At 40.0% G+C, this 27,007-nt stretch overlaps 1 protein-coding gene across 1 annotated transcript in view; it reads left to right on the forward strand.

Moving 5' to 3' along the window:
- LOC110452772 (cubilin-like) overlaps nucleotides 1-27,007 on the forward strand; it is a 168,506-nt gene that overhangs the window by 60,841 nt on the left and 80,658 nt on the right. The window contains exons 25-35 of the mRNA XM_021501449.1: nucleotides 2,389-2,575; nucleotides 4,881-5,041; nucleotides 8,426-8,613; nucleotides 11,533-11,686; nucleotides 15,958-16,139; nucleotides 17,964-18,123; nucleotides 18,546-18,727; nucleotides 22,291-22,459; nucleotides 22,948-23,129; nucleotides 23,315-23,477; nucleotides 24,693-24,823. Of these exons, the coding sequence (XP_021357124.1) occupies nucleotides 2,389-2,575; nucleotides 4,881-5,041; nucleotides 8,426-8,613; nucleotides 11,533-11,686; nucleotides 15,958-16,139; nucleotides 17,964-18,123; nucleotides 18,546-18,727; nucleotides 22,291-22,459; nucleotides 22,948-23,129; nucleotides 23,315-23,477; nucleotides 24,693-24,823 (1,859 nt within the window). The remainder of the gene's footprint in view (nucleotides 1-2,388; nucleotides 2,576-4,880; nucleotides 5,042-8,425; nucleotides 8,614-11,532; nucleotides 11,687-15,957; nucleotides 16,140-17,963; nucleotides 18,124-18,545; nucleotides 18,728-22,290; nucleotides 22,460-22,947; nucleotides 23,130-23,314; nucleotides 23,478-24,692; nucleotides 24,824-27,007) is intronic.

Consider the following 27,007-nt stretch of genomic DNA (forward strand, 5'->3'; position numbering starts at 1 on the left):
CCCTATCATCCCCTCAGTAAGCCATGTCCCTATCATCCCCTCAGTAAGCCATGGCCCTATCATCCCCTCAGTAAGCAGTGGCCCTATCATCCCCTCAGTAAGCCAGACCCATCATCCCCTCAGTAAGCCAGGCCCTATCATCCCCTCAGTAAGCCAGGCCCTATCATCCCCTCAGTAAGCCAAGCCCATCATCCCCTCAGTAAGCTGTGGCCCATCATCCCCTCAGTAAGCCAGGCCCTATCATCCCCTCAGTAAACCATGGCTCTATCATCCCCTCAGTAAGCCAGGCCCCATCATCCCCTTAGTAAACCATGGCCCTATCATCCCCTCAGTAAGCCAGGCCCTATCATCCCCTCAATAAGCCATGGCTCAATCATCCCCTCAGTAAGCCATGGCCCTATCATCCCCTCAGTAAGCAGTGGCCCTATCATCCCCTCAGTAAGCCGTGGCCCTATCATCCCCTCAGTAAGCAGTGGCCCTATCATCCCCTCAGTAAGCCATGCCCTATCATCCCCTCAGTAAGCCATGGCCCTATCATCCCCTCATTAAGCCGTGGCCCTATCATCCCCTCATTAAGCCGTGGCACTATCATCCCCTCAGTAAGCAGTGACCCTATCATCCCACCCCCCTAAGCCATGGCCCTATCATCCCCTCAGTAAGCCGTGGCCCTTTCATCCCCTCTGTAAACCAGGCCCTATCATCCCCTCAGTAAGCCAGGCCCTATCAAGCCTTCAGTAAGCCATGGCCCTATCATTCTCTCAGTAAGCCATCATCATCTCAGTAAGCCAGGCCCTATCATCCCCTCAGTAAGCCAGGCCCATCATTTACTCAGTAAGCCATGGCTCTATCATCCCCTCAGTAAGCAGTGGCCCTATCATCCCCTCAGTAAGCGGTGGCTCTATCATCCCCTCAGTAAGCCGTGGCCCTATCATCCCCTCAGTAAGCCAGGCCTATCATCCCCTCAGTAAGCCATGGCCATCATTTACCCAGTAAGCCAGGGCCTATCATCCCCTCAGTAAGCAGTGGCTCTATCATCCCCTCAGTAAGCCAGGCCCTATCATCCCCTCAGTAAGCCAGGCCCTATCATCCCCTCAGTAAGCAGTGGCCCTATCATCCCCTCAGTAAGTAGTGGCTCTATCATCCCCTCAGTAAGCAGTGGCCCTATCATCCCCTCAGTAAGAAGTGGCCCTATCATCCCCTCAGTAAGCAGTGGCCCTATCATTCCCTCAGTAAGCAGTGGCCCTATTATCCCCTCATGATCAGTAAGCAGTGGCCCTATCATCCCCTCAGTAAGCGGTGGCCCTATCATCCCCTCAGTAAGCAGTGGCCCTATCATCCCCTCAGTAAGCCAGGCCCATTATTTCCTCAGTAAGCAGTGGCTCTATCATCCCCTCAGTAACCCAGGCCCTATCATCCCCTCAGTAAACCATAGCCCTATCATCCCCTCAGTAAGCCAGGCCCTATCATTTCCTCAGTAAGCCAGGCCCTATCATCCCCTCAGTAAACCATAGCCCTATCATTCCCTCAGTAAGCCTGGCTCTATCATCCCCTCAGTAAGCCAGGCCAATCATTTCCTCAGTAAGCCAGGCCCTATCATCCCCTCAGTAAGCAGTGGCCCTATTATCCCCTCATGATCAGGAAGCAGTGGCCCTATCATCCCCTCAGTAAGCGGTGGCCCTATCCTCCCCTCAGTAAGCAGTGACCCTATCATCCCCTCAGTAAGCTGTGGCCCTATCATCCCCTCAGTAAGCCAGGCCCTATCATACCCTCAGTAAGCCGTGGCCCTATCATCCCCTCAGTAAGCAGTGGCCCTATTATCCCCTCATGATCAGTAAGCAGTGGCTCTATCATCCCCTCAGTAAGCCAGGCCAATCATTTACTCAGTAAGCCAGGCCCTACCATCCCCTAAGTAAGCCAGGCCCTATCATCCCCTCAGTAAGCAGTGGCCCTATCATCCCCTCATTAAGCAGTGGCCCTATCATCCCCTCAGTAAGCAGTGACCCTATCATCCCCTCAGTAAGCTGTGGCCCTATCATCCCCTCAGTAAGCCAGGCCCATTATTTCCTCAGTAAGCAGTGGCTCTATCATCCCCTCAGTAAGCCAGGCCCTATCATACCCTCAGTAAGCCGTGGCCCTATCATCCCCTCAGTTAGCCAGACCCTATCATCCCCTCAGTAAGCAGTGGCCCTACCATCCCCTCAGTAAGCTGTGGCCCTATCATCACCCTCATTATTCCATCAGACACATTGCATCGCCAGTCAATTGTGTGGAAAACATTTAACACAAATATCTTTTTTAAAAAATTCTTAATCAGTTATGTTTTATGTTATTTCTATTAGGAGTGATTGCTGTATTTTTTAACTATCCTTGAGTTGTCTTACCTGACAGTTTGCGGTGGAACTTTTACGACCAGTACAGGGATAATCACCAGTCCAAACTTCCCTGATAACTATCCTCATCAGAGAGAGTGTGTTTGGACCATCATTGCTCCTATGAATATCCAGGTTCTTCTCAACGTCACAGATTTCCAGCTTGAGAGTCATGCCAACTGTATGTTCGACTTCCTGGAAATAAGGTTTGTGATTATACGCCCCACAACGAGGTAATGGAAGGCATATACTGGAATCGGGTCGTCTGTCTGTCTGTCTGTCTGTCCATCTGTCTGTAGACACAGTGTCATTCGCACATAACTCCCACAGTTTTCAAACAAATTTCAGGAAACTCCTCTGATGTATTCAACAACAAGTGCAACTGCGATTAACTCACTCATCCTTGAGAGTTCATAATGAACTATTCCACCCTTTGAATTGGAACATAAATGTTCAAATGTGTCTTCAGGGGTGAATGAGCTAATGTTTTGATCCAGCCGTTTTTTTAGCTCGCCTGTCCCTTCAGCGGGACAGCAAGACAAAACCAAACAAGGATAGGTGTTGCTGAGAGACGGAGCAAATGTTTAATGTTTAGAAATAGTTGTTGCAGTGTTATATTTAATGAGAATATTTTCCCATGGTTACTTATTACTATCCAAGTGAGTGATACAGGCCCCTGTGCCTATTGTGTAAGGGAGTGATGCCACTTTTCTGATATCCTTCTAGGAATTTTGTTAGGAGTACTCCTTCTCACAAATTGACCAATGTTTATGAATTTACCTGTCATAGTTGTGAACTTGCGTCTTATTTTCAGTTTTCAGGATTTATATAGGAGTTATGCCCCTTTTAGGGCTGTATAGGATGTGCCTGACAGAAGCATTGCTTGTTTTTACGATTCATTTTGTATACGGGTTTGATTTGGTTATGGTTTTTACCTTGCTCTCTTTTATTAAGAAAAAACGGTGGTGTTGATGAATGACCTTTTATCACTAAACACTCAATGATTCAATTTCAGTATAGCATGTATAGTAAGGACTTGCCACCTTTCGTAATACACATGTTTTTCTTGTCGTATTTTCGTGTCGTCATTTCCGTATTGCGTATTGGGCATTCCATTACCGTAGTGTATATGATAGTAACACCGGGTAAACAATAGTACACGCGGGTGACGATGATATGTCAACACCCGATATCAAGACTTAACATGGAAATGTGTAATCAGACGTACTTCAGAAATAAACCTTATGGTACAAAGACATCATATGGGAAAACACTGACATACGATCAGAAGACTTCAAGAAGGTCGTATATGAGGCGCATGGAATGCAGACTGATGTGTTTTGTTTACCGACCTCACCTGTACGTATCACGTGCTAACAGTAGTTCACAAGCTCTTGGTCGCTACAACTTTTGTTGTCCAGTTAGTTACGCTCTGTCAGATAAATCAGTTCACAAATGCAATTACAATAACTCTGTGAAATTAGTGGTTTGTAAAATATCAAGATCCCTATAAATTGCAGGTGCAAGTGTGTGCACATGATAACGGCATACCATGCGATAGCCTATGGTTACCTATGTTCCTGACATGTAAATATACATCATGCGTAAGCGGGCTAGCAAATGATGTCCAACATGTATATGATTGAGAGTAATTTTGTTCCATAAAAGAACAGTAAATTGACAATTAAATACAGTTATTTAATTTATTTCCGCCGTTTCAGTATAGTAAAGAAAATAAGTGTCATTGTATAAATTGTATCCCTCTGAAAAAAGTTCCATTTTTTTTCAAGGTAAACAACTCACATCAGGATCAAAATTATTGTAAAATGTAAACTAAATGAATTATAAAGACTTTGTGTGTATTTGGTTCCATTTTTCACTCTTTTTATATGAAACTATGTGTCCTGTTTTCTTTTAGCTTGTGTTTAGTAACTTTTGTCCATACAATTTCAATAAAAAACGCTTTTTGTAACATGTTGTAGATATTTTATGAAAAATGAAATATTTGTAGGGTTGAATAGCAATGTTTCTTTTCAATTGTTGTAATACTTTTGAACAAAACTACATGCTCAAAAAATGTGAAAGTGTTGAATTTGACCAAAATTCAATTTTTCAGTATTTTTTCCCAAAAAATCCCCAGTTTATCGGAATGCTTAGATTTTCATAAATCATCTCTGCATAGTGACATAACCACTATGTGAAACTTTCATTGATTTCTGCGGGCTAATTGTGAAAGGGTGGAGCCTCCTTAACAGGCCTTTAGGTCTCATCACCCTTATCTGGCCACTTGCAGTTATTTACTTAGGCCAAATAATTTTTGTGCCTACCTTAAAATGTTTATTGGCATTTAGTGATATGCACTACCCAAAAGTCAGAACTCCTGCTCTATATAAGCAACGTAAAAATATTTTCAAAAAAAAATAAAATCCTACGTACCTACCCTATACTTCCAGAGGATGATAGCGGAAACACAAGTACATTTTTTTTTTGGCCTTATTCATCTTTCAACAGAAATGGGGGATTTGAAGATTCACCTCTAGTCAACAAATATTGCGGAAATACGATCGACACAATTATACAATCCCACAGCAACAGGATGTGGCTCAAATTTCAATCAGATGGTTCGTTATCTGCACGAGGATTCCGTATTATGTACGAGGCTACGGCTACAGGTCTGTATGCATTATAACACATTATCAGATCTGGATTTATTAAAAGTAAAAAAAAAAACAGACTTTGCACTGAAATTTCATGGTCAAAGTTTTTTGTATAATAAATTTCACTTTGTTGTTGAGTTCTTTGAAATATTAACCCTTTCACCACTGTAGACTATAATGGACCCATCCAGATCAATGTATGGTAGAGGCTACTAAAGATATATAGGTAGGAAAGGGTTAATGGGGGAAAAAAGTGAAAACTTAAAAGTCTTAATTAACAATGAGTGAAGTTTTGAAACATTTGTTATTCTTATGAATGTGATGTAAGAAATATTTATTTGCAAGGTATGATGTTTATATGATGCAACGAGGAAGGGGGTTAACTGTTACAGTTTTCATGATTTTACTCACATCTATGAGAAAAGGAAAGGTTAGCGACCTGGAATGTTTTAGAGCCAAATATTTCTGAAAGGACCCTCATTTAAGGTTAAATGTATAAGGTTGAGATCATTGTTACAGAGTGTGGAGAAAGGACCCTCATTTAAGGTTAAATGTATAAGGTTGTGATCATTTTTACAGAGTGTGGAGAAAGGACCCTCATTTAAGGTTAAATGTATAAGGTTGTGATCATTGTTACAGAGTGTGGAGAAAGGACCCTCATTTAAGGTTAAATGTATAAGGTTGTGATCATTGTTACAGAGTGTGGAGAAAGGACCCTCATTTAAGGTTAAATGTATAAGGTTGTGATCATTTTTACAGAGTGTGGAGAAAGGACCCTCATTTAAGGTTAAATGTATAAGGTTGTGATCATTTTTACAGAGTGTGGAGAAAGGACCCTCATTTAAGGTTAAATGTATAAGGTTGTGATCATTTTTACAGAGTGTGGAGAAAGGACCCTCATTTAAGGTTAAATGTATAAGGTTGTGATCATTTTTACAGAGTGTGGAGAAAGGACCCTCATTTAAGGTTAAATGTATAAGGTTGTGATCATTGTTACAGAGTGTGGAGAAAGGACCCTCATTTAAGGTTAAATGTATAAGGTTGTGATCATTGTTACAGAGTGTGGAGAAAGGACCCTCATTTAAGGTTAAATGTATAAGGTTGTGATCATTGTTACAGAGTGTGGAGAAAGGACCCTCATTTAAGGTTAAATGTATAAGGTTGTGATCATTTTTACAGAGTGTGGAGAAAGGACCCTCATTTAAGGTTAAATGTATAAGGTTGTGATCATTTTTACAGAGTGTGGAGAAAGGACCCTCATTTAAGGTTAAATGTATAAGGTTGTGATCATTTTTACAGAGTGTGGAGAAAGGACCCTCATTTAAGGTTAAATGTATAAGGTTGTGATCATTGTTACAGAGTGTGGAGAAAGGACCCTCATTTAAGGTTAAATGTATAAGGTTGTGATCATTGTTACAGAGTGTGGAGAAAGGACCCTCATTTAAGGTTAAATGTATAAGGTTGTGATCATTGTTACAGAGTGTGGAGAAAGGACCCTCATTTAAGGTTAAATGTATAAGGTTGTGATCATTGTTACAGAGTGTGGAGAAAGGACCCTCATTTAAGGTTAAATGTATAAGGTTGTGATCATTGTTACAGAGTGTGGAGAAAGGACCCTCATTTAAGGTTAAATGTATAAGGTTGTGATCATTTTTACAGAGTGTGGAGAAAGGACCCTCATTTAAGGTTAAATGTATAAGGTTGTGATCATTTTTACAGAGTGTGGAGAAAGGACCCTCATTTAAGGTTAAATGTATAAGGTTGTGATCATTTTTACAGAGTGTGGAGAAAGGACCCTCATTTAAGGTTAAATGTATAAGGTTGTGATCATTTTTACAGAGTGTGGAGAAAGGACCCTCATTTAAGGTTAAATGTATAAGGTTGTGATCATTGTTACAGAGTGTGGAGAAAGGACCCTCATTTAAGGTTAAATGTATAAGGTTGTGATCATTGTTACAGAGTGTGGAGAAAGGACCCTCATTTAAGGTTAAATGTATAAGGTTGTGATCATTGTTACAGAGTGTGGAGAAAGGACCCTCATTTAAGGTTAAATGTATAAGGTTGTGATCATTGTTACAGAGTGTGGAGAAAGGACCCTCATTTAAGGTTAAATGTATAAGGTTGTGATCATTGTTACAGAGTGTGGAGAAAGGACCCTCATTTAAGGTTAAATGTATAAGGTTGTGATCATTTTTACAGAGTGTGGAGAAAGGACCCTCATTTAAGGTTAAATGTATAAGGTTGTGATCATTTTTACAGAGTGTGGAGAAAGGACCCTCATTTAAGGTTAAATGTATAAGGTTGTGATCATTTTTACAGAGTGTGGAGAAAGGACCCTCATTTAAGGTTAAATGTATAAGGTTGTGATCATTGTTACAGAGTGTGGAGAAAGGACCCTCATTTAAGGTTAAATGTATAAGGTTGTGATCATTGTTACAGAGTGTGGAGAAAGGACCCTCATTTAAGGTTAAATGTATAAGGTTGTGATCATTGTTACAGAGTGTGGAGAAAGGACCCTCATTTAAGGTTAAATGTATAAGGTTGTGATCATTGTTACAGAGTGTGGAGAAAGGACCCTCATTTAAGGTTAAATGTATAAGGTTGTGATCATTGTTACAGAGTGTGGAGAAAGGACCCTCATTTAAGGTTAAATGTATAAGGTTGTGATCATTTTTACAGAGTGTGGAGAAAGGACCCTCATTTAAGGTTAAATGTATAAGGTTGTGATCATTTTTACAGAGTGTGGAGAAAGGACCCTCATTTAAGGTTAAATGTATAAGGTTGTGATCATTTTTACAGAGTGTGGAGAAAGGACCCTCATTTAAGGTTAAATGTATAAGGTTGTGATCATTGTTACAGAGTGTGGAGAAAGGACCCTCATTTAAGGTTAAATGTATAAGGTTGTGATCATTGTTACAGAGTGTGGAGAAAGGACCCTCATTTAAGGTTAAATGTATAAGGTTGTGATCATTTTTACAGAGTGTGGAGAAAGGACCCTCATTTAAGGTTAAATGTATAAGGTTGTGATCATTTTTACAGAGTGTGGAGAAAGGACCCTCATTTAAGGTTAAATGTATAAGGTTGTGATCATTTTTACAGAGTGTGGAGAAAGGACCCTCATTTAAGGTTAAATGTATAAGGTTGTGATCATTGTTACAGAGTGTGGAGAAAGGACCCTCATTTAAGGTTAAATGTATAAGGTTGTGATCATTGTTACAGAGTGTGGAGAAAGGACCCTCATTTAAGGTTAAATGTATAAGGTTGTGATCATTGTTACAGAGTGTGGAGAAAGGACCCTCATTTAAGGTTAAATGTATAAGGTTGTGATCATTGTTACAGAGTGTGGAGAAAGGACCCTCATTTAAGGTTAAATGTATAAGGTTGTGATCATTTTTACAGGGTGTGGAGCAGACCTAAACACTCCCACGGGTAGTTTTATCTCCCCTAATTACCCCAACACTTACTCCCATAATGCCGAGTGTTTCTGGACCATCACCGTTTCCCGCGGCAGTCAGATCATACTCAACATCACCGATATTGATATGGAGGGCAGTAGCAGTAGTACCTGCTACTTTGACTACATCCTGGTAAGATTTTATGTGAATATCTTTAGATGCTAAAAGAAATGTAAGTACAGTTATTATACCTCATCTTTATAACAGCGTGTCTGATTGGATGATACTGGTCACATGATGCAGCAATGAAAAATCTTAATATACCTCTAGTGAAAACCCTGCAATTTGATTGGTCGAGACAAATTGTTCATTTCACACTGTCAAACTCGCTTTAACATTTAGTCAATAGAACGGTGCTTCCCAATGCCCTAGCAACGGGCGACAGTGTAGTTTGACAGTGTAAAATAATGACTGCACAAAGAAGATGCGTGTACTGTTCGTTTCAGCCGCCATATTTTGAGTTCACCTGGGCGGAAGGGCCATGTGAACTTATGCCATACTGCGGCGTTCGGCATCTGCCGTCCGTCGTCCGTCCGTCAACTTTTTCTTTTGAATGACTTCTGAAGAACTGGAGGACCTAGGGTCATGATATTTGGCCAATAAGTACCTGGGATGGAGTGCTATAAAGTTTCATCATTAAAATGACCTTGACCTACTTTCAAGGTCACAGGGGTCAAATATGGTAAACATTTCAAACAACAATATCTTCAGACCCATTTGGTCTAGAGTCATGATACTATGATACTTGGGTATGTTATGTAGACCAGCTGTGTGAATTGTTTTCTTTATCATAGTCATGAGGTCAAATGTCAATTTCAAGTGCTAGCTGGAGTCAAAGGTCAACATGGGTTAAATCTTTAAAATTCAAATTTCAAATTTCAAACAACAAGAACCGTTAAAGAGATGTTAAAATGTCTTGTGTTCTTGTTACCAAATTTGGTCTGAAGTTACCTATATATGTCAGTTTCATATAACAATAGAAACAGGTGAGCCATACAGGCCCTCTAGGCCTCTTGTTTGCATTGTGATTCATCGCACATGTAGGTCCACAGGCACTCCATGACGCTACCGTGTCTTAATGGTAAGATGATGTAACGCTGAGATGAGTGAGATTTCCAAGCGCTTCATTTACGTGGTAGTCAGGATAAATGATTGGCCGTCTGCTACGTGAAGTAAAAAATGGCAAGATTTGCATATGTCAAGCAAGTTGGGTGATTTGGATAGACTTTTGACAGATAGGGACTCTAAAAGCAGACAGCCAGTACCGTCAAGACGAACATGTACAAAGCAGTTGTATTAAACAACCGGGCAGTGAAACACAAGGACACAATCACTGATGATGACATGAAGAAACTGTTCGGTAACCCGATCGTCAATTTCAAAAATTATATTGTTATAACGGCCATGTTTTTCGGAGTATTAAAAACACTAACTTTAGTGTTAAAGCTTGAATAGTTCACTGTTAAATTTGTTGATGAAAGTACAATTTACATGTATTTGTTACTTTGAAAACTTTGTTAATTCAGGACTTTCAGTATGATAAAATAAATACTACAATCATTAGATAGTGACAGTGCCTTCAGGGTCTGCCCTCGGATATCGCTGAGTTATAATGAGTTAAGTATTTATATAATGTCGCCCTCACATGCTGAAGTTTCCCCGATTATATTTCTCTTATTCGGAGCCTCTCTAGAAAAATTGACAAGAGCCAGAAAACCTAGTTCAGAATTAAGGAAGCAGACAACAACAAATTGTGTTCTTTGCCATTACATATTGTTAACTCCAGATCTGGCTGTCTGGTATTGGGTTTTTAGCTCGAAGGGCCAAGTGAGCTTATGGCATGGTGCGGCGTCCGGCGTTCGTCCGGCGTCTGGCGTCAACTTTTTACTTTAAACAACTTCTTCTCAGTAACCAAAAGGCCTCTGGTGATGTTATTTGGCCAGAAGCATGCTGGGATGAAGGACTACCAAGTTTGTTCAAATAAGTGACCTTCATCAATTTTCAAGGTCACAGGGGTCAAATATGTTAAAAACTTTTAAACAACTTCTTTTGAATAACCGAGAATCTTAGGGTGCTTTAATTTGGCCAGTAACATGCTGGGATGAAGGGCTACCAAGTTTGTTCAAATAAATGACATTGACTTATATTCAAGGTCACAGGGGTCAAATATGTTTAAAACCTTTGAATGAATTCTTCTTAATAAGCAAAAGGCCAAGAGTGATGATATTTGGCCATTAACATGCTGGGATGAATTCGGGCTACCAAATTTGTCCAAATGAATGACCTTCGCCCATATTCAATGCAAGGTCACAGTGGTCAATATATGTTTAAATCTTTAAATGAAGCATGCTGGGTTGGAAGACTATAAACTCTGATCAACCTAATTTCTTTGTTCGACATTCAAGGTCACGGGCGTCATATGTTTAAATCTTTTAATAGGTTCTTATGAATCAAACACTGATAGTCTGCCTGTAGTTGTATTTTAGTCCATTTTTAAGATTACAGGTGTGAGATTAATACCAGGTGAGCGATTCAGGCCCATTGGGCCTCTTGTTTTTGTATGTCGTTAACATCACCCCTCTTTTTCTGGTTTACATCATTCAGCTAATCTACGTTCACGTTGTGTACATGTGGTTTTACTTCCTGGTGCTTGTTTTTATTTTTATTTTATTTTATTTTTATTGATTTCTTTTACTGTAGGGAAACACAATTTTTGGTTTCTCCTCGATTGATCATGTTTCACTCAGCCTTAGCTCTAACGAAACATGATTAAGTTCGGAGAATCAAAGAATCAATACAGAAAAGACAATCAATGTATAATGAAAAAATAGATAGAAGTGTTCAAATTAGTTCATTGAACTGTCGTCATGTGATACAAAAAGAACATTGTAGTTTTTATTTAGCACAGAGTGAGGCCAATTGCCCGTGGATATCCAGTGAATTATGAAAATGAAATGGATTGTTGCAAATGATTTAAATTCTTTGCTTGATTAGGTAAGATGTGACATCATCCAATAAAACAGCTGGTGACAAATTCATTTTGGTTTACAGATCAGAGACGGTACTTCCACGGGAAGGCAGTTAGGTAAATTCTGCGGTACAACCATCCCTGGTGCAATCCAGTCGAGCGCTAACTTACTGTGGGTGAAGTACAAGACGGACTACTCAGTGGCCGGGCGTGGCTTCCACATCTCCTATCGTACTGGTAAGTACAGGACAGCATGTGACAGAGATCTCAGTGGCCGAGTGAGGTTTCCACATCTCCTATCGTACTGGTAAGTACAGGACAGCATGTGACAGATTTCTCAGTGGCCGGGTGAGGTTTCCACATCTCCTATCGTACTGGTAAGTACAGGACAGCATGTGACAGATTTCTCAGTGGCCGGGTGAGGTTTCCACATCTCCTATCGTACTGGTAAGTACAGGACAGCATGTGACAGATTTCTCAGTGGCCGGGTGAGGTTTCCACATCTCCTATCGTACTGGTAAGTACAGGACAGCATGTGACAGATTTCTCAGTGGCCGGGTGAGGTTTCCACATCTCCTATCGTACTGGTAAGTACAGGACAGCATGTGACAGATTTCTCAGTGGCCGGGTGAGGTTTCCACATCTCCTATCGTACTGGTAAGTACAGGACAGCATGTGACAGATTTCTCAGTGGCCGGGTGAGGTTTCCACATCTCCTATCGTACTGGTAAGTACAGGACAGCATGTGACAGATTTCTCAGTGGCCGGGTGAGGTTTCCACATCTCCTATCGTACTGGTAAGTACAGGACAGCATGTGACAGATTTCTCAGTGGCCGGGTGAGGTTTCCACATCTCCTATCGTACTGGTAAGTACAGGACAGCATGTGACAGATTTCTCAGTGGCCGGGTGAGGTTTCCACATCTCCTATCGTACTGGTAAGTACAGGACAGCATGTGACAGATTTCTTAGTGGCCGGGTGAGGTTTCCACATCTCCTATCGTATTGGTAAGTACAGGACAGCATGTGACAGATTTCTCAGTGGCCGGGTGAGGTTTCCACATCTCCTATCGTACTGGTAAGTACAGGACAGCATGTGACAGATTTCTCAGTGGCCGGGTGAGGTTTCCACATCTCCTATCGTACTGGTAAGTACAGGACAGCATGTGACAGATTTCTCAGTGGCCGGGTGAGGTTTCCACATCTCCTATCGTACTGGTAAGTACAGGACAGCATGTGACAGATTTCTCAGTGGCCGGGTGAGGTTTCCACATCTCCTATCGTACTGGTAAGTACAGGACAGCATGTGACAGATTTCTCAGTGGCCGGGTGAGGTTTCCACATCTCCTATCGTACTGGTAAGTACAGGACAGCATGTGACAGATTTCTCAGTGGCCGGGTGAGGTTTCCACATCTCCTATCGTACTGGTAAGTACAGGACAGCATGTGACAGATTTCTCAGTGGCCGGGTGAGGTTTCCACATCTCCTATCGTACTGGTAAGTACAGGACAGCATGTGACAGATTTCTCAGTGGCCGGGTGAGGTTTCCACATCTCCTATCGTACTGGTAAGTACAGGACAGCATGTGACAGATTTCTCAGTGGCCGGGTGAGGTTTCCACATCTCCTATCGTACTGGTAAGTACAGGACAGCATGTGACAGATTTCTCAGTGGCCGGGTGAGGTTTCCACATCTCCTATCGTACTGGTAAGTACAGGACAGCATGTGACAGATTTCTCAGTGGCCGGGTGAGGTTTCCACATCTCCTATCGTACTGGTAAGTACAGGACAGCATGTGACAGATTTCTCAGTGGCCGGGTGAGGTTTCCACATCTCCTATCGTACTGGTAAGTACAGGACAGCATGTGACAGATTTCTCAGTGGCCGGGTGAGGTTTCCACATCTCCTATCGTACTGGTAAGTACAGGACAGCATGTGACAGATTTCTCAGTGGCCGGGTGAGGTTTCCACATCTCCTATCGTACTGGTAAGTACAGGACAGCATGTGACAGATTTCTCAGTGGCCGGGTGAGGTTTCCACATCTCCTATCGTACTGGTAAGTACAGGACAGCATGTGACAGATTTCTCAGTGGCCGGGTGAGGTTTCCACATCTCCTATCGTACTGGTAAGTACAGGACAGCATGTGACAGATTTCTCAGTGGCCGGGTGAGGTTTCCACATCTCCTATCGTACTGGTAAGTACAGGACAGCATGTGACAGATTTCTCAGTGGCCGGGTGAGGTTTCCACATCTCCTATCGTACTGGTAAGTACAGGACAGCATGTGACAGATTTCTCAGTGGCCGGGTGAGGTTTCCACATCTCCTATCGTACTGGTAAGTACAGGACAGCATGTGACAGATTTCTCAGTGGCCGGGTGAGGTTTCCACATCTCCTATCGTACTGGTAAGTACAGGACAGCATGTGACAGATTTCTCAGTGGCCGGGTGAGGTTTCCACATCTCCTATCGTACTGGTAAGTACAGGACAGCATGTGACAGATTTCTCAGTGGCCGGGTGAGGTTTCCACATCTCCTATCGTACTGGTAAGTACAGGACAGCATGTGACAGATTTCTCAGTGGCCGGGTGAGGTTTCCACATCTCCTATCGTACTGGTAAGTACAGGACAGCATGTGACAGATTTCTCAGTGGCCGGGTGAGGTTTCCACATCTCCTATCGTACTGGTAAGTACAGGACAGCATGTGACAGATTTCTCAGTGGCCGGGTGAGGTTTCCACATCTCCTATCGTACTGGTAAGTACAGGACAGCATGTGACAGATTTCTCAGTGGCCGGGTGAGGTTTCCACATCTCCTATCGTACTGGTAAGTACAGGATAGCATGTGACAGATTTCTTAGTGGCCGGGTGAGGTTTCCACATCTCCTATCGTACTGGTAAGTACAGGATAGCATGTGACAGATTTCTTAGTGGCCGGGTGAGGTTTCCACCTCTCCTATCGTACTGGTAAGTACAGGACAGCATGTGACAGATTTCTCAGTGGCCGGGCGTGGTTTCCACATCTCCTATCGTACTGGTTAGTAAAGCACAGCCATTGATAGATTCCTCACTCAGGCCATGTCTAAAGTTTACATCTCCTATCACAATGGTTAGTACAAAAAGTGTATAGAGTTGAATAGGGAATACTCCATTCATCAGGAATACTCAGAATTAATTGATCATGAATGCCCCATTTATATGAAATACCTGAATTATCAGGAATACCCAATTTATTAGGAATACCCTGTTTATTAGGAATACCCTGTTTATTAGGAATACCCTGTTTATTAGGAATGCCCTGTTTATTAGGAATGCCCTGTTTATTAGGAATGCCCTGTTTATTAGGAATGCCCTGTTTATTAGGAATGCCCTGTTTATTAGGAATGCCCTGTTTATTAGGAATGCCCTGTTTATTAGGAATGCCCTGTTTATTAGGAATGCCCTGTTTATTAGGAATGCCCTGTTTATTAGGAATGCCCTGTTTATTAGGAATGCCCTGTTTATTAGGAATGCCCTGTTTATTAGGAATGCCCTGTTTATTAGGAATGCCCTGTTTATTAGGAATGCCCTGTTTATTAGGAATGCCCTGTTTATTAGGAATGCCCTGTTTATTAGGAATGCCCTGTTTATTAGGAATGCCCTGTTTATTAGGAATGCCCTGTTTATTAGGAATGCCCTGTTTATTAGGAATGCCCTGTTTATTAGGAATGCCCTGTTTATTAGGAATGCCCTGTTTATTAGGAATACCCTGTTTATTAGGAATGCCCTGTTTATTAGGAATACCCTGTTTATTAGGAATACCCTGTTTATTAGGAATGCCCTGTTTATTAGGAATACCCTGTTTATTAGGAATGCCCTGTTTATTAGGAATACCCTGTTTATTAGGAATGCCCTGTTTATTAGGAATGCCCTATTAGGAATACCCTGTTTATTAGGAATACCCTGTTTATTAGGAATACCCTGTTTATTAGGAATACATCATTTATCAAGATTACCCTCTGGTTCCCATTTTATTAGAAATATCCTTATTTCTGAAGTTGAATGCCCAGATCCATGGTAGATGGAACATTACCTGCTACAAAGTGGCATAGATCAGGTGTACATATTGTCTATTCCTCCGTCCATGGTTTCTTTTAGCAGCTTCTTTTTGAGCACTGAGTGACCTAGGGTCATGATATTTGGTTTGTTGTTATCTTAGATTGAGACCTATAAAGTTTATTTCAAGAATCTCAAGGTCACAAAGGTCAGATAAGTACTTCAACACTTTCCTAGAAATCTTAAAGTTCAAAGTAACAAACTTTGACATTTCTCTGCTGAGACTAGTAGCAAATACTAGCATGTTTCTTACAGATCACAGAAATGTTTAAGTGGCAAAATCATACAGTCAACAAAAAGTATGCTTAGCTTAAACATAACAGTCTAGGTGAGCACTGCAGGCCCTGTGGACCTCTCGTTGTTGTTTTTTTGCTTCTTTTTAAGACTTTCATCTGAAAGACTTTGTGTTTCAGTGTGTAATGTACGACTGACGGGATTTTCTGGGGTGATAGAGAGCCCTAACTTCCCTCAGCCCTACCCACACAACCGTAACTGTACCTGGATCATAGAGACATCTCAGGGTAACACCATCAGTGCTGCGTTCTCCCACTTTGATGTAGAGACGCACCATTCATGTGCATGGGACTATTTACAGGTAAGTAAAATACCTCCATACTTCTTCCGCGATATTTATTTCCCTTCCTCAGCAGAGATTGTTCCTCTCACCTGATTGTTCTTCTCGCCTGTGACAAACTCTGCACTTAGAAATGTATATTTCCCTTCTTTAGCAGAGATTATTCCTCCCACCTGATTGTTCTTCTTACCTGTGACAAACTCTGCACTTAGAAATGTATATTTCCCTTCTTTAGCAGAGATTGTTCCTCCCACCTGATTGTTCTTCTCACCTGTGACAAACTCTGCACTTAGAAATGTAGATTTCCCTTCTTTAGCAGAGATTGTTCTTCTCGCCTGTGACAAACTCTGCACTTAGAAATGTAGATTTCCCTTCTTTAGCAGAGATTGTTCCTCCCACCTGATTGTTCTTCTCACCTGTGACAAACTCTGCACTTAGAAATGTATATTTCCCTTCTTTAGCAGAGATTGTTCCTCCCACCTCCCACAAAGACATCGCTCACCGTTGCCATTAGAGACTTTTCTGCCACTTTCCAGAAGAATTTTCTCTTCCCTTCAGTAGAAATATTTATTTCCGTATTTACTTTAACCTCGCCCATAGCAAAGACTTATCTGTCTTCAACAGACACCTTTCCTTCTCCTTTGAAGTTCTCTATCGTTCCTTCCAAAGATAATTTTCTCTATTATCAAAAAGAAGCACAACTCCTCCTAAATCTTCAGTTGGATTTTTTTGTGTAATTTGGCACAGTGATAGTGCATCATATGTGAATGTGCATGCAGAAAGGAATTTTCGATTGGATTATTTTCCTGGAGTGATGGCCCTTGAAACTTTAAACATGTGCTCAAGAAAACTTGTAGGTACAATTCCTCCTTGACTCTTTGTTGATTTTTTTTACCTGACACAGTGAAAGTATTAGTCATATGTAGATGTTCACGAAGAAAGGAATTTTTTATTCTAAAAACAAATCCTGGAATTATGACCCCTGAAACTTTACATGTCTACTCCAGAAACCTTATAACTCTTCTTCAACTGTTATTTCTGTAACTTAGCACAGTGAATGTACATCATATCTATATGTGCATGGAGGAGTGAGTTTTGATACAATGATCATACCCTGCTGTAAACAAATTTTGAATACCTAGATCAGATGAAGGAGGGGTATATCTTTGTGAGTCGCTCACAATTTCTCTCCTTCGCTAATTCCATGACCTTCAGTGTATTACAATGTCCTCTTCTCCTTTTATCCTAGCAATTACTTTCTATATCTCCTTCAGTATATAACCAGCCCCTTTATAGTGCCTAAAGGATGGCAGTAAAGTGAGGGTATCTTTATAGTGCCAAAAGGATGGCATTACAGTAAGGGTATCTTTATAGTGCTAAAAGGATGGCAGTACAGTGAAGGTATCTTTATAGTGCTAAAAGGATGGCAGTACAGTGAGGGTATCTTTATAGTGCTAAATTGATGGCATTAAAGTGAGGGTATCTTTATAGTGCCAAAAGGATGGCAGTACAGTGAGGGTATCTTTATAGTGCCAAAAGGATGGCAGTAAAGTGAGGGTATCTTTATAGTGCCAAAAGGATGGCAGCACAGTGAGGGTATCTATATAGTGCCAAAAGGATAGCAGTAAAGTGAGGGTATATTTATAGTGCCAAAAGGATGGCATTAAAGTGAGGGTATCTTTATAGTGCCAAAAGGATGGCAGTACAGTGAGGGTATCTTTATAGTGCCAAAAGGATAGCAGTAAAGTGAGGGTATCTTTATAGTGCCAAAAGGATGGCATTAAAGTGAAGGTATCTTTATATTGCCAAAAGTAATTTTTTGATCCGTTACGTTTTTTTACTCAGATTCGTGATGGAGAGTTGACATCGTCTGCGTCCCTAGGCAGGTTCTGTGGTACAAACCTCCCCGCTCCTGTCAACAGCACCTCTAGCAAGATGCTGGTGCATTTTATGTCTGACTTCAGCGTGGCAAGTAATGGATTTCGTCTTGAGTATGTCACCAATGGTAAGCTTTTCTGGATAAATAAGGTGCCATTTTCAACAACAATTTATTTCTAAATTGTTGGTCAAATTTCTATAAACAATGAGTTTTTCATATTACATTGAAAAAAGTGGGGAAAAGGAGGGAAAAATCTGGGTTTTATTTTTATTTTCCATCTTTCTATATTGTATGCAATATTCATGAATAGTCATTTGATATTGTCATAAACTATATTATTTAGCTGTTGCGAATTCAATCAATAACTTCATTATAATTTGCTAATTTATCATTTAAATATTGCATATTAAACAACATTTTTTATTGATGAAAATTGGTTTTACATCATTTCTTATATCATTAAAATAACATTTAGAACCAAAACATAATGTAAATACCCAAATTTGAACTTATTTGATACTTTCTGAAATAAGTTTATTTGTCGACAGGTTGCGGTGGTTACTTGGTGAACCCAACAGGCAACTTTACGAGCCCTAACTACCCCAGTAATTACCCTCACGCTCGCGTCTGTGAGTGGCAGATAAACCTAGCTACTGGTGTGAGGATAGAACTCACACTCAATGACTTCGACTTTGAGCCTCATGTCAACTGCGGTTATGATGGATTGGAGGTATAATTTTTAGCTCACTTAACCCGAAGGAGCTTTATGCCGTGACTGATATTCAAGGTCACAGGCATCAAATATGTTTAAAATTTGAAAGACTTTTTTCTGAATAACCAAAAGTCCAAGGGTAATGATATCTGGCCATTAGTATGCTAGGATAAGGGCTACCACTTTCGTTAAAATGAATGACCTTGACTTATGTTCAAGGTCACAGGGGTCAAATTTGATTAAAATCTTTAGATGACTTCTTCTGAATAACCATGAGGCACAGAATGATGATACTTAGCCAGTAGCATGCTTGGATGAAGGGCTATCAAGTCATTTGAATGACCTTAACCCACTTTCAAGGTCACATTTGGTAAAAAATCTATATACCTTTTAAATGACCTAATATTAAATGGCAAGTTGCATGCTGAGATGAAGGGCTATAAAGTTTGTTGAATGTCACAGGGGTCAAAGGTCACAGGGGTCAAATTTTTTAAAATGTTTTCACTTTTGAATCACTTATAGTTCTAATTACTGATACTTTGCCTGTAGCTTTATTTTAGATCACTTTAAAGGTTACAGGTGTGATATTGATACCAGGTGGGCGATGCAGGCCCAATTTTAACAAAATTGTGTGACTAAAGTGACCGAGACAGACCTCAAGGTACCTTGTTTCAACAGCTGAAGAATGTTGACAGTTATCTATAGGGGCTACAGTGGCCGAATGGTTAAGGCGCCTGACCGTCGATAATCACTAGCCCTCCACCAAATCGAATGAATCGCAGGTTCGAGGCCTACATAGGCCAGTCTTCGGGTAATGGCCGAAGGTCGCCTGGTTTTTTTCTGTGAACTCTGGCTTAATTTCCCCTCCTCTAAAACCTGGTACATCCTTAAATTACCATAGCGGTTAATAGGACGTATTAAACACAAACAAACCAAAACCCGATACTACATGTCTTGTACAATTGCCATATTTTATGTACAAGTACCTAAATGTTGGATCACAGAGTGTTGTGTGCTGAAACTTTGTATTATCATACTAACCAACTTTTTAAAGAATTTCATGGGAGAGATTATGCGTCCTCAGAATTAAAAGCATAAATAAAATGTGTGTTTGTATACACTAGGGGGGCAAAAACACTCTTGAATTACATCTATTGAGCTGTTCTTTCAGGTGAAATCATCATATCTTAGAAAATAGAAATAGTTAAGCAAATTCACTAGTTGAAAATGTTCAATTTTAGGGTCCACAATCGAGATTCTCCATCTAAAAAAGGGAGAGTTCACAAGTATGTATCATGCCCAGTATTACCCAGTAATACCCAGTTATACCCAGAGCCCCTGTTTGGTACCAGAGTTTGTCCAGATGTGAGGAAACTAATGGTTTGTTATAATCTGTCTTGTCCAGAGATGGTAAACTTCATTGTTATACTCTGTCTTGTCCAGAGATGTTAACCTTCATTTTTTGTTATTCTCTGTCTAGTCCAGAGATGGTAATCTTCATTATTATACCCTGTCTAGTCCAGAGATGGTAAACTTCATAGTTATACTCTGTCTAGTCCAGAGATGGTCAACTTCATTGTTATACTCTGTCTAGTCCAGAGATGGCAAACTTCATTATTATACCCTGTCTAGTCCAGAGATGGTAAACTTCATTGGTATACTCTGTCTAGTCCAGAGATGGTAAAATTCATTGTTATAATCTGTCTAGTCCAGAGATGGTAAACTTCATTGGTATACTCTGTCTAGTCCAGAGATGGTAAAATTCATTGTTATACTCTGTCTTGTCCAGAGATGTTAACCTTCATTTTTTGTTATTCTCTGTCTAGTCCAGAGATGGTAATCTTCATTATTATACCCTGTCTAGTCCAGAGATGGTAAACTTCATAGTTATACTCTGTCTAGTCCAGAGATGGTAAAATTCATTGTTATAATCTGTCTAGTCCAGAGATGGTAAACTTCATAGTTATACTCTGTCTAGTCCAGAGATGGTCAACTTCATTGTTATACTCTGTCTAGTCCAGACATGGTTAACTTCATTGTTATACTCTGTCTTGTCCAGAGATGTTAACCTTCATTTTTTGTTATTCTCTGTCTAGTCCAGAGATGGTAATCTTCATTATTATACCCTGTCTAGTCCAGAGATGGTAAACTTCATTGTTATACTCTGTCTTGCCCAGAGATAGTAAACTTCATTGTTTTTTATACTCTCTCTTGTCCAGAGATGGTAAACTTCATTGTTTGTTACACTCTGTCTAGTCCAGAGATGGTAAACTTCATTATTATACCCTGTCTAGCCCAGAGATGGTAAACTTCATTGTTATACTCTGTCTAGCCCAGAGATGGTAAACTTCATTGTTATACTCTGGCTAGTCCAGAGATGGTAAACTTCATTGTTTGTTATACTCTGTCTAGTCCAGAGATGGTCAACTTCATTGTTATACTCTGTCTACTCCAGAGATGGTCAACTTCATTGTTATACTCTGTCTAGTCCAGAGATGGTCAACTTCATTGTTATACTCTGTCTACTCCAGAGATGGTCAACTTCATTGTTATACTCTGTCTAGTCCAGACATGGTTAACTTCATTGTTATACTCTGTCTTGTCCAGAGATGTTAACCTTCATTTTTTGTTATTCTCTGTCTAGTCCAGAGATGGTAATCTTCATTATTATACCCTGTCTAGTCCAGAGATGGTAAACTTCATAGTTATACTCTGTCTAGTCCAGAGATGGTAAAATTCATTGTTATACTCTGTCTTGTCCAGAGATAGTAAACTTCATTGTTTTTTATACTCTCTCTTGTCCAGAGATGGTAAACTTCATTTTTTGTTATACTCTGTCTAGTCCAGAGATGGCAAACTTCATTATTATACCCTGTCTAGTCCAGAGATCGTAAACTTCATTGTTATACTCTGTCTTGTCCAGAGATGTTAACCTTCATTTTTTGTTATTCTCTGTCTAGTCCAGAGATGGTAATCTTCATTATTATACCCTGTCTAGTCCAGAGATGGTAAACTTCATAGTTATACTCTGTCTAGTCCAGAGATGGTAAAATTCATTGTTATACTCTGTCTTGTCCAGAGATGTTAACCTTCATTTTTTGTTATTCTCTGTCTAGTCCAGAGATGGTAATCTTCATTATTATACCCTGTCTAGTCCAGAGATGGTAAACTTCATTATTATACCCTGTCTAGCCCAGAGATGGTAAACTTCATTGTTATACTCTGTCTAGTCCAGAGATGGTAAACGTTGTGGCTTGTTATACGTATACTTTGGCTTTTGAATTTAAAATACTAATCTTTTCAAAACATGATATGGTGATGCATTGTAATAGGTATGCATCGCAGGTTTAAAAAAGACTATCAGGTCAAGGTCACTGTAACTTAAAGTAGACTTCAGGGATACAGTCAGGGACATGTTCGGCACTTTGCTGATCTGTCAGTGTTCTAGGTCACAAATGTGTTTTAACAGGAAAATGAAAATGTTCACAGGAACAAGGTCACTTAGTAATTAAGGTGACTGAACTTGCAAATTAATTCTTAAAAGTTTAAATTGATAAACTGTCTACTGTTTGTTCTGACAGATCTACGGAGGTATGGACAGCGCCTCGCCACTTCTGATAACACTCTGCCATACACAGACGCAGCCTCAGGTTTTTACATCCACTGGTAACCAGATGTTGATACGTTTCCGTAGCGATGTGTCTATCAGTGGGCGGGGTTTTCATGCTTCCTATAGATCTCTACCTGGAGGTAAGACTAAATGAATGTAAAGGAATGAAATAAGACTAATTGTCTATAAACATATGTTCATATAGGGAACACAATAATATTAATGAACTTGTAAGTCATTCTTTTCCAAAATGTGCTCCAGTCGTTGACATCTCAGGTCCAGCTCCAAAAAAGAGTGACTTACCAGTTCATTAGTAAAGGAATACCCTACATAAAAATTTCAATTATTTTCATCGCATGGATATCAATTATTTAATATCCACCCTGTAGGTGTCATGTTGATGATTCTGACAAACGAAAGTTCATATTTGTGAATTCTTCAAAGAAACTAATTAATAATCATATTATATGCATCTTTAATCTTTTCATATCAGCTGCAACCATTTTTTTTTTAAATGATGTTTTTATGTAATGCACTGGATTTCTTTTAATCATATTGGAGCCAATTTTTTGGCCTGTATCACATGTGAACAGATAAATTGCTCATGTTTTCTAACATTGCTTTTTAGGATGTGGGGGAAATTTTTCGACACCATCTGGAACGCTCACTTCGGCCAACTATCCCAATAACTATCCCCACGATACTGAGTGTGTCTGGTTGATCACCGTGGCTCCCTCCAGGAATATCCTGCTTACTTTCAATGAATTTATCCTGGAGGGCAGTTCAAGCTGCTATTTGGACTACGTAAAGGTATGGTGGACATTTGGAATTGATTACAATTTGTTATTGAACTTTCGTAATTTACTAGGATATATATTCTATAATTATTAACCAGATGATAGCGAGAAATTATTTTTTAACAGAGTTATTTCCCTTGGTAACAAACATTGATATCTCCCTACTACCAGTTCAGCAAATGATTCTGTTTTGATCAGGTATTTGATGGTCCTACGATGAATAACACATTGCTGATGACACATTGCGGCAGTTCTCTCCCTTCTCCTCCATCATATCGTAGCTCTGCCAACCAGATGCTTGTACGTATGAGGACGGATTCATCTGTATCACGAAAAGGCTTCAATGCAACCTACGTTACTGGTAAGTGATAACTAATGAGGTGATCAATTTTTTTCTGATTTAAATCGAATCATTTAGATATTGGATACCAACATGGCAACCCTATATTCATTTCTGAGGACACTTTCCCATGGCTTTGATTTTTTTGATACTCTGGTATGGACTGATTAACTTCAAAAAGAAAACCATGTTAGTTTCCTTTCTTACCAATAAACACATTTTCATAAAGAAAGAAATCACCTATTTTCTTGGTTTTTTTTAAAACCAAAATATGTCAAATTAAATAACACTTCTTTTCTAAAATATCAGTCTGTATATTGGGCATAACTACCATGAACAATGAAAATGAATTTGGTTATCGTCTTTCCATGAATTGATAGTGTTTTTGAAAGTTTGGTTGATCTGTTTTGTTTAACGGACGTATGAAAAACAGTCCAAGGGAGGCCACTCTTTTTGAAAAGTTTGGTTAACGCATATATGAATATCAGTCCAAGGGAGGCCACTCTTTTTTAAAAGTTTGGTTAATTCATATAGGAAAAACAGTCCAAGGGAGGCCACTCTTTTTGAAAAGTTCGGTTAACGCCTATATGAAAATCAGTCCAAGGGAGGCCACTCTTTTTGAAAAGTTTGGTTAACGCATATATGAAAAACAGTCCAAGGGAGGCTACTCTTTTTTAAAAGTTTGGTTAACGCATATATGAATATCAGTCCAAGGGAGGCCGCTCTTTTTGAAAAGTTCGGTTAACGCCTATATGAAAATCAGTCCATGGGAGGCCACTCTTTTTGAAAAGTTTGGTTAATGCATATATGAAAAACAGTCCAAGGGAGGCTACTCTTTTTTAAAAGTTTGGTTAATGCATATAGGAAAAACAGTCCAAGGGAGGCCACTCTTTTTGAAGAGTTTGGTTAACGCATATATGAATATCAGTCCAAGGGAGGCCACTCCTTTTTAAAAGCTTGGTTAATTCATATAGGAAAAACAGTCCAAGGGAGGCCACTCTTTTTGAAAAGTTCGGTGAACGCCTATATGAAAATCAGTCCAAGGGAGGCTACTCTTTTTTAAAAGTTTGGTTAATGCATATAGGAAAAACAGTCCAAGGGAGGCCACTCTGTGAAAATTAAATTTGAATTTTTGATCATCCAGAAAAATAACAAAAACTGTATAATATTAAGTAATGCTTAAATGAAGCCACGCCAGTAACACATGACTAACTGTAAACAACTGTGATAAAACAGGCTGTGGAGGAACGCTGACAGCAGAACAAGATGGAGAAATCATGTCACCTAACTACCCAGGAAACTATGGTCCTGGTAGCAACTGTTCCTGGCTAATCCTCGGTGATCATGCAGGTAGATTGGAAACATGTGTACTATCTTTGTGTTAAAGATATGCTATCATGAACTGGAAAAATTTGGTCAAGCAACAGGTATGAAATAACAAAGGCTAAGCTTGTTTTGAACACAAAAAAGAATTGAAAACTTACTTTGCAAGCTTTCGAAAATGTCTGTTTCCTTTGTCAAGCAAAGAGTGTAAATGACTTGTGTCCTGACACTTAACTGCTGAAAACAGCTCACTGAGCCACAATGTACCTAAACAGTCAAGTCAAATGTCAAAAATCATAGAGACAGTTTCGCCAAATCCAGCACTCTAAAACTGCAGACAGTTGGGAGAGCGAGTAACATGTTTACCCATTCCTAAAAATCTTAATACGAAGGTATGAAATAATTTGACAGAATCTGATATAATATAAAGTGTTGTTTGTACAGAGATTAACATCCAAACAATAGCTAGCTAAAGTCAATTTAAGGATGTGCCTCCGTGTGTATTGTGTATGTGTGCCTGTGTGTATCGGAGTGCTGGAGGCAGGGTACATATATGAAGTGAAACCTTCGTAATCTGACTAAGCTACAACATTAAGGTCAGATTATACAGATGTAGGAATGTAAGAGTTTTATTTGGTAGCAACGGACCGGGGTGCATCATCATGTGTGATTACTGTAAACATACTTCTTATCATAAACATTTAATGAGAACTCAAATTTTATCAAATTTTGACAGAATAGAACATTGTTGTCTTGGCATCACTGACAATACACTGTACATGTATATGCAGCAGAAAAAAACAAAGAAATTTCAATAAGTGAGGTAGTAAAACACACTGAAATAAAACAATACCACTCTAGTACCGTATGTATCCAGAAATAAGCCCATGCCCGGTAATAAGCCCATCCAAGTAATATATAGCTCAGTAGAAATACTAGCAAATCTTATTTCAACTGCATTACTTTGTGTCAGAGCTTATGGGGTAAATACAAATGTTTAACTCATTCACCCCTCAAATTTCATGATGAACTATTCCAACCATTGAATTTGAAGAGTTCAAATGTGTCTTCAGGGGTGAATGAGTTAACAGAAGGCTCAAATAACCTATTGTGATCCGTTTAAATATTCATAAGAAATTATTTAATGATATTTGGCTACTGGCCTAAAGCTGAGATAAAGAACTGTTAAATTACATACTTTCAAGGTTATATAGTAGTAGAATGTACTAAAAGAAAAATCACCAAATGGGAGTCTTGTTAGCAAGTGGGATTGGCTTGCTTGTTTGTTTGTTGTTGGTATAACATCCTCACAATTGCTTAAGGCCTGATGTAGACAGGTACCTAGGGAGACAACACTAAATAAAATAGGGAGGTGAGGAAAGACACGAAGATCCCTAGTGTTGTAATGGAGGCAGTGGGCAATGGTGGTTTCTTCAGTGTCTGCTAAACAGAAGACACAGAAGATAATGCTGAATCTGCAGGTCGCGTACATAAGTCGCCTCTTACAGGTTACGTACATTAGTCGCCTCTTACAGGTCACGTACATTAGTTGCCTCTTACAGGTCACGTACATTAGTCGCCTCTTAAAGGTTGCGTACATAAGTCGCCTCTTACAGGTCGCATACATTAGTCACCTATTACAGGTCGCGTACGTTAGTCCCCTCTTACAGGTCGCGTACATTAGTCCCCTCTTACAGGTCGCGTACATTAGTCACCTCTTACAGGTCGCGTACATTAGTCGCCTCTTACAGGTCGCGTACATTAGTCCCCTCTTACAGGTCGCGCACATTAGTAGCCTCTTACAGGTCGCGTATATTAGTCGCCTCTTACAGGTCGCGTACATTAGTCGCCTCTTACAGGTCGCGTACATTAGTCCCCTCTTACATGTCGTGTACATTATTTGCCTCTTACAGGTCGCGCACATTAGTCGCCTCTTACAGGTTGCGTACATTAGTAGCCTCTTACAGGTCGCGTACATTAGTCACCTCTTACACGTCGCGTACATTAGTCACCTCGTACAGGTCATGTACAGTTGCCTCTTACAGGTCACATACATCAGTCGCCTCTTACAGGTGGCGTACATTAGTCGCCTCTTACAGGTCTAGTACATTAGTCGCCTCTTACAGGTCGCGTTTATTAGTCCCCTCTTACATGTCGTTTACATTAGTCGCCTCTTACAGGTCGCGTACATTAGTCACCTCTTACAGGTCGCGTACATTAGTCACCTC

The sequence above is a fragment of the Mizuhopecten yessoensis genome, unplaced genomic scaffold, assembly GCF_002113885.1.
Source record: "Mizuhopecten yessoensis strain PY_sf001 unplaced genomic scaffold, ASM211388v2 scaffold6863, whole genome shotgun sequence".
Lineage (NCBI taxonomy): Eukaryota > Metazoa > Mollusca > Bivalvia > Pectinida > Pectinidae > Mizuhopecten > Mizuhopecten yessoensis.